We start from the raw sequence: 8,344 nt of genomic DNA on the forward strand, positions 1-8,344 counted from the left end.
AATTTATGTCGCCTCAATCCCTCTCACGCGAGACCTCACCTTCCTTATGCCCCAAAACATTTTTCCATAGTCAGGTGATCATTGGCTTTAACCGAGATAAAGGGAAATTTGGTACACCTTTTTTTAACAATATCCTAAAAATATATTTTATATGCGCACAATAGCAATAGCTTGCCTATTGCCTGCACGGATCCGTTAGGTAAAATACATATTATTGCATACTGGCATGAACATAGTTTTCTTGTGCTAAATATTAGAAAAATCGGTTGATGATTAATTCGAACTTAAAAATGTATATATATACATAATTCTATGATTAATAAATTGAGTTTCGGGAAATTTTAATATTGGGGTGTTTTGTGTAAAAATTTAAAAATGAAATTGACATGATAATAGAAGCTAAATTCACCATTGAAAATTATCGGAAAGATTTTAGATTTTTCAATCGATTTAGTATTTTTAGAAACTAAATGTCGGGATGGCTTACTGGTTGGGCTGTCGCGAAACAAGGTTCAAATCGCGCTGGTGTCAGAGGGACGATGTAAATCCATCTGAAGGATATTTCATACTAAACAGCTCAGCTGTGAAAGAGTGCGTCAAACCAGAGTAATAATCACGAACGAGTGCAATGCTGACAACATTACCTAATAGCATATCATTACGGCCTTCAATATAACGTTCTAACACGCTTCATATTCTATTGTCACCTCATCAATTATTATTATTATTATCAATAATATAAAAAATATTTTCAAATGGAATCAACCGTGTTAATCACCAGCAATCAGAACTGATCGTTAATTGTAAACAAGTTTAAAATTGACTGTGGTTAATATTTCAATTCATATTCCAGGAAGCAATAGTTCGAAATATTGAACATTTCACCAAGTAAATTACAAATAACGTTGTTAAGAGTAGTGTCACCCATATAGCAATTTGTCAAATAGAATATCATGACAACCATATTGTACAAAAAACAGCGGCGTGCTTATAATTATACCCCTCGCTTCACTTCCGAAATTTCATTCATCAACCTTCAAATACCATACCATCCACACCTAAGTTGATAAACATATATTCATACAAATGCCTATTGTGTGAGAGTTTTTATTGAACTTTGAAATTAGCGATATCGTTTGACGCACCCATAATTTGCAATTTGTGAATTTTTGAATTAATTTCATTTCACTTAGCAGAATTTACAACGCAGCTTACGGTCGGCTACAATAGTTTTTCAATAAATTTTTGGCTTGATATTTCCTGCAGAAATCGTGCTGATGTATAATTCATATGTTTTGCACGCTGGCATTGTTGCATATATTCACTTGTACAAGAGAAGTTTTCAAACATGTGAGAAAATATTTATTTAATTTATAATCGAACTTAGGAATAACTGTAGCTGCTCGTTCTAATGTTATGAGAAGCCTTCAAGTTAGACCATTGTCAGGCAAATTTTTTAAAGCAATTATTGAATTTTCTACTGAAAAGGTCACAAGTTCTTCCGGTTAAAGAGAATCTAATTCAAAAACCAATCGGTGAATAGGGGTAGAGGTATCCATAACCGCTCCGAGGAACCCAATTATCGTACTCCTACCTATTTAACAGACTATTCTCAGAAACTATACAAACAAGAAAACAGAAAAAATCATAACGATATCTCTATACAAAACCTAGTTCTCAAATGCTCTTCATCCCAATATCCGTCCAGATAAAATGTTTATATGTAACTAAATTTTGTAGTTTGTAGTTCAAGCTCCATTACTTAATTCAAGTTAGAGCCACAAAATGCGTTAATATAGGGCATAACATAGAAGTCCATACTGGAAAGTTCGGTGTAAATCATGCTGATATTAACAAAGTCCCACTTCGCTAGAAATTACTGACCTCTAAAACATGAAATGCATCATATTAAAACGGGTCGTCGGATATATTCAATGCTGGTAGTGTATATACGAACTATATTTGAAGGGAACCATAGAGCACTCAAATATTCTTACATAAAAATCACCTAGCCTGACTTGTATTATTCAATACTCAAATAATTGGCACATTTCCGTTTAGAGAAAAGAGTACAATCTTCAGGCTGAAACTAATTTGGTGTCGTCTTTGAAATTCCTTGTAAAATAAAAAGGAAGAATATCCATTATCCTTTAACCTTATCACTTGATAAATTGCATAGTTCTCCAACTGCTGTTCGATGTATTATGTCTTGCCAAACTGTTTATCGGAATGTATGATATCTGAGCATATATAAAATGCCACTCTTCTAAAAAAATTCCGATAAGTGGTTTCGTAAAGCTATGAGTTAATGGAATCTTTGAAATGACCATTTTTCACCTAATCAGATCCAAAAACGAAGAAAAAGATTGATTTTCTCATCGACAAAGCAAAAAACAAATCTCTAAAGAGAAAACGGTAGAAACACGGTAAAGGAGTCAGGAAACCATTCGGAAACTTCAATTATTCAACCAAGTGCGATATATAAAATCAGTAATTATTGTTAAGATTATTAAGATTTAGTCAAAAATATCTCCCCACAACAACAAAGTAGAGTAGACTTCTGCTCTTCTAAACTAAAGTTTGGCGAGGGGCTAGCTATTCCTCCCGTTAATATAATATTTTGATGTTCTGTTGGCTGAAAAACCAGATTTCATAAATTTTGATAACACATTTTGCCTAATTGTACAGTTCCCTTAAGGAAAATCATTGAATGTTATTATAATCTTTTTATGTGCAAACTGTTATCAAGACCATTAAAAAAAATTACAAAAACCCTGAACGCAATTAAAAACAATATTTTGACCTCAACCACATTTTTCATGTCTCTTGCCTAAATATATTACACGGCGATCGCATGTCCTTCATACAACTGATAATACAAATGAAATTTATAAAACCTCTAGATAGCAATTTTATGCAGTCTTTTCAATAAGTAAAATATCTCCAATAAATTTAATTCAAACTCGCAAAAACAAGGATTTTACAAGTGGCAAAGAAACTCAGGAATCTAATAAATTAGTGTGGCAGATCATTTGCAATTGCATTGCAAGGGTATGAATGTGGCATGCCTGCTTTAGAAGAATCTCAAACGACTGTAGAAAATCATATTTTAACTTTTAATGAAATAGATCTTTCGTCTGTTGTCACAAAGTTCAACATATTCATAAAGGTTTTCTTATTTTTCCTGACAATATTGCCCGAGCAAGTGACTTGAATTCTTATTGAATATAATCTTCTTCTCTGACAAAAAGTAATGAAGCTGAATAGTTGGCTCTTTACAATAGTGGCCAAAACTTTAGCGACTTTTGACTTAAAAAGAATGAAATGGTTCTGAAATTTTTATTTTTCGGTATATTTTGGAACGGTCTCTTTCGCATGGTTATGAACGCTTGCAATTAAAAAAAAGTACTCAAAATTGAAATTGCGAATCATTCATGCGTCAAAATATTTGATTTGTTTTGCATTTTCAAAAAGAAGCCAACTATTAAAACATGTGAAAAAGCTCTTTTATGGATTGGATACAATACAAAGCATTGGTAAGGGTAGGAGAAAGCGGTTGAAAAGTTAACCACTGTATCTTATCGATTTATTATATTTAATTTAAATTGAAAGCAATCAGATTTATTTGAAAGAAAATAAAACAAATGCCAAAACAAAGCATGAATGTTTAAAAATACGAAAAATATATATTTTACAAGCATTTAATTCACTTTGCAAAGCTTTGACCATTATTGTATAACACTCTTGTAAATTCGAGTTAATACTAGGATACTAGGATATTTCAAATCCAATTAAAACATCATTGTACTCACTGAACTGTAAATTAAATTCATATTATGCCTCCAAATGCACTAAGCAATTACAAAAATACCAGTTTCCACACCACCTGTGTCTTAAAAGGACCAACTAAATCCTTTCATTCAAAGTGTCAAATCTCACTGTGTGAATCATTTTAAAATTGAAAATTATGATTTTCCAAGAATGGAAAAAATTAAGAATTTCAATGAAAAATAATATACAAGCAACTGTTATTACTACAACAATACTCTTTCTGATTTCATTTGCCATTATAAAACAGCTTCAATAAGTAACAATTAGAACTTAATGGTTTACGTTTGGCTTATTCCATTTTTGAAGCTTGTTTAAGAAAAATATTTATTCTCCCGACACATCCCTCATGGGCGATGCCTAGTCAACTATACGAAACGTCGAAGGAGTGAATAAATATATTATTATTGAATTCTTAAATTTTTCTTCTTCTTCTTTTTCATTATGTTTTTTAGTCTAAACTCACACCCGTAGAAATTGCAAGTTGCCAAATTCTAGAAAAAATTATAATATTATGTAAATAATGTAAATTGATCTTTTACTTGAAACCAAATATGATATTCATTTAAATATTCATTCTCATATTCAAATTATCTATCTGTTGACATTTAAATTTTAGAATTACTAAATTAATAACCTTTCAATATCAAGAAGAACATATATTATATATTATACGCCCAGAATGAATAATTTCCCATTTGCATTCATTCCCGCATAGTTTTGAAAATGTGAAACATACATTATCTAACTATCACACAAGAGAAACCGATATGTAGAATTTGGTAATATTTCATGAACATGGTGTCCAAAAACATAAATATTTTCCACAATACACATATATTTGATGAATTAGCCACTGATTAAGCCCCCAAATTTTAATGAGAGGTCAATCCATTCAATTTAACCTACTTTATTGTAAATAATGAACAATAAATATTTCCATTTTTCAATTAAATCTTCAGCTACTGCGTAATTCATTTTGAAATTTTCCAATTTCTATCAAAAAAATTGAAAAATATAATATGGAAGTACCGATTCAGGGAGAAGATAACCTATTAATGAAAAAGTCAACGACTTCTCTGCTTAGTCTAGACTTTTTCGCTTTACCTACTGCAGGACTTCCTTGAAATGTATTAATGTGAGTGAAATTAGGAAACCCTTATGTTCGGTTTTAGAGCTAGAGCTTAGATTTTGTTGGTTCTTTGCACCAGGAGTATTTATGCAACCTCATTCCATCTATAACCCAGCCACTTATCCAGTTATTTTTCTAATATTAATATTTTGGCCACTGATGAAAATGGAATGAGTCGCTAATTGTAGTGATCCCTCCTATGTATTTTCTTATTAACAATCAACATGAAACTAAATCTAGCATCCACAAAATGTTAAAACTTCAATGGTAATATTTCTACTTACCGTTGACATTACACGATCTGCTCCCGTCCCTTCGTCATCCTTAAATATAATATCCTTATTGTAATTTGGCACTAAATCTTTAAATTTCGGATGAGTACGTTCGATTCTTCCTTCTCTTAACCCCGACGCACCTAACATATTTTCGGACATATTCGGAACGTGTTGTTTAAAAACTAAAGGTGTTAATTTACGATTTTTTCGCGGCCCACCAATACCCCGTCCTGGACCGCACGAATGCACCGTTATGAACAAGGATAACAGCAATAATACACTGAAGATATTCTGAAACATCATGTTTCTAAACGGTTTGTGTAATGTCGTTTTACTGCTAATCTGATTTGTGTGTGAATGCATTATCATTAAATTTAGAATTAAGATTAATTAAATTTTATCAAATGAAGGCAAGTAAAGAGCCCTTACAGTTAATGAAGTGACTTTAATTGTTCATTAATTTTATTCACAGAATCTTTCAGGATTCATTCCACAGTGAAATTAAGTAAAACTCAGAACTTGAATTATAGTCACACATTTTGCACCGAAAAACAAAGATGCATTATTTTACAGTGAACCAGCGCAACATGAAATATCTGTTCCTCGCGTTTATCTCGAAATTGCAAAAACCGTAAGTTTAACATTCAACATTTCAAGCCATCAACTGATGTTTCACCTGCATGAGCAATATTCTTTCATAAATTCGATTGATAAACAAAACCATTAAATATTTGACGAATAAAATCTGCTAAGCACATGTTTCTCCAGCACTACATCCACTATACGGCATCCATGTATGTTTTCAAAGGAAAGTTATTATATAAACCACAATTACTGATCTTCTATATTTTAATGATTTTATAAAGGTAATATACAATGCACTTTGGGAGGAAACTTCATAAATCACTTTTTATCCGTGAATAACATTCACCGCAGAATAAACAATAAAACAAACTTCAAACCGCTGCATTCATGTGCATACTGCAATTTTTTGTTATTATTCGTTTGAATATTGATAAAAATTTTCATTGCTTTTTTACATTTATATCTCTTTGATGATAGAACGGCTGTCGCACTTCCAATGAAAATTGCACATAAAACAGTACCGTGTAGGCGCGATTTATATACGCACGGCGGGTGGGTATAGCGTAATCATGACCGGCTCAAGAGTTATCGCAGATTATATATAGGTACGAGTATATCATAAATAAAAATTATTATTAGCAGAAACAATAAATTATGAATTACTTTCGTACTGGCGATGGGAAAGTGTGGACACATTCACCTCTGCGCGGATCCACGAAAAAGGAGCGACCATACTCAATGGGAGAACAGTATTGGACGTTCTAGGGATCTCTGCGGTGAGCCACTTGCGACGTCATTTACCATGACGCTTCGATCTGATTCATTCATGCTTCACTGTAAGACACTTGTGCTGATAAAACTCTGTACTATCACCGGGAAATTTCACTTGCAATCATAGTAATGAAGTCACACAGAACCGATCCACATATGATTGATTAGGCAAAGGGTAGTGATACCTTCTTGGAACTAGACTGTGTGTTAGATTTAATGAATGAAGTCAGTCCGCACCCGGTCTATATTGATCTGATCATTTCACTGTTATCCTTTTCGGAGCCCGGTCTAATATACAACTGATTGACAGAATTGTCATATGGGAAGGTAGATGCTGCTAAAATTTATCAGCTAACTAAAATACGAGTAGGCATATTGTATACAGAGTATCTACAGCGTTCAGAACGCATGTATGGCGTCACATCACATACACTCGAACGAGCTAAGCTCATCGACCACTGCTCGGTCTCTACCCAGCCGCTAGTTACCTATCAGGTGAGTATATAAGAAAGTGATCGTAAGTCGATTGCACCGACTGATACCGGCTGGCTTGGTATGGATTGGCGTGCAGCACTAAACTCGTGTAGATCATCCCCTAAGCCGTCTCGCGTGTGTTAGTAGCCGCGCACACGAGGACTTGAAATCCTTGTTCCTGAAGATATTTTAAGGGATGGTAATATATGAGAGGCGAGGGAGGATTGAATGGAAAACTTAACGAAACATTGCACACCTCAATGCTGCCAAAAAGTTTTGGTCCAGAAGAGATAAAGATACAAGATAACTTCGCTTTGATTGTTTAGTTTTTGGGAGATAAACGAATTTATGAAAATGCAGTTAGAAACGATGGGATACACGATATGTATGTAATTTCGTATAATTTTTATTATAATTAACATTTTTAGTAACGGAAAAAATACACAAGATTATTCATTATTTATATTTATTTATGGATTTCTACGGTATTTATTGAAAGAATGTTTAACATTGAAAGTAATGAGGAAAGTTTTTGTTTTTTTTTTAATCATTTAATTTTCAACAAATAACAATGATACATGGATTGGAAAAATAAAAAACAATCTTATAAACTAATAAACATAACTTAAACTTAAATGGCGACAATGGGTGCTCCACATTTATTATATATTATATTTGTTTCCGTAGTACTTTACTAACTATGATTGATATTAACAATTGTAAAACAATTTTAAAATAAGTTATCGAGAAATGTTGGAAAAACTCTACAAAATTCTCTTGAAATAAATATAAAAGAAGAAAGTATTAATAAAACCTAGAAAAATGTATTCACTTCAAAAATATACAGCTTAGGAGGATATTAAAGTGTTAAATTCTTTTTCGATTTTTTTTTTCACTTCTTTTGGTAGAAAATAAATTCAAAAATAACGGCCTACAACATTATATTAATACTTACTTTCGTTTTGATTATAAAAGAATTTTTCAAGGCGCTGGTGATGCTTCGCGCAGAAAAATCAACAACAAAAATTTATTCTCAAAATATGTTTTTCTAGTTCACGGGATAGCACAGAGAAAAATCTGTTCATTCTATTCCAATTTTTTTTTTTTTCAGACTTATGGCATAAGTAACGATGTACCAATAAAAAAACGACAGAAGAGTATTTTACGTTTCACAGCTTTTTAAATTACCAAAGTTCATAATGTATGGCCAAGTTTAGGTACTTGCTATAAATTTTCATCAAAACTCAAGAAATATTTTTGCTAATCAACTGGCTATCGG

At 32.2% G+C, this 8,344-nt stretch overlaps 1 protein-coding gene across 1 annotated transcript in view; it reads right to left on the bottom strand.

Annotated features, from left to right (window-relative positions):
* Positions 1 to 6,898, bottom strand: part of LOC119657818 (protein hedgehog) — a 100,777-nt gene extending 93,879 nt beyond the window's left edge. Inside the window, exon 1 of the mRNA XM_038064932.1 lies at positions 5,245 to 6,898. Coding sequence (XP_037920860.1) covers positions 5,245 to 5,604 — 360 coding nt within the window. The 5' untranslated portion in view covers positions 5,605 to 6,898. The remainder of the gene's footprint in view (positions 1 to 5,244) is intronic.
* Positions 6,899 to 8,344: the final 1,446 nt, after the last annotated feature.

The sequence above is a fragment of the Hermetia illucens genome, chromosome 5, assembly GCF_905115235.1.
Source record: "Hermetia illucens chromosome 5, iHerIll2.2.curated.20191125, whole genome shotgun sequence".
Classification (NCBI taxonomy): Eukaryota; Metazoa; Arthropoda; class Insecta; order Diptera; family Stratiomyidae; genus Hermetia; species Hermetia illucens.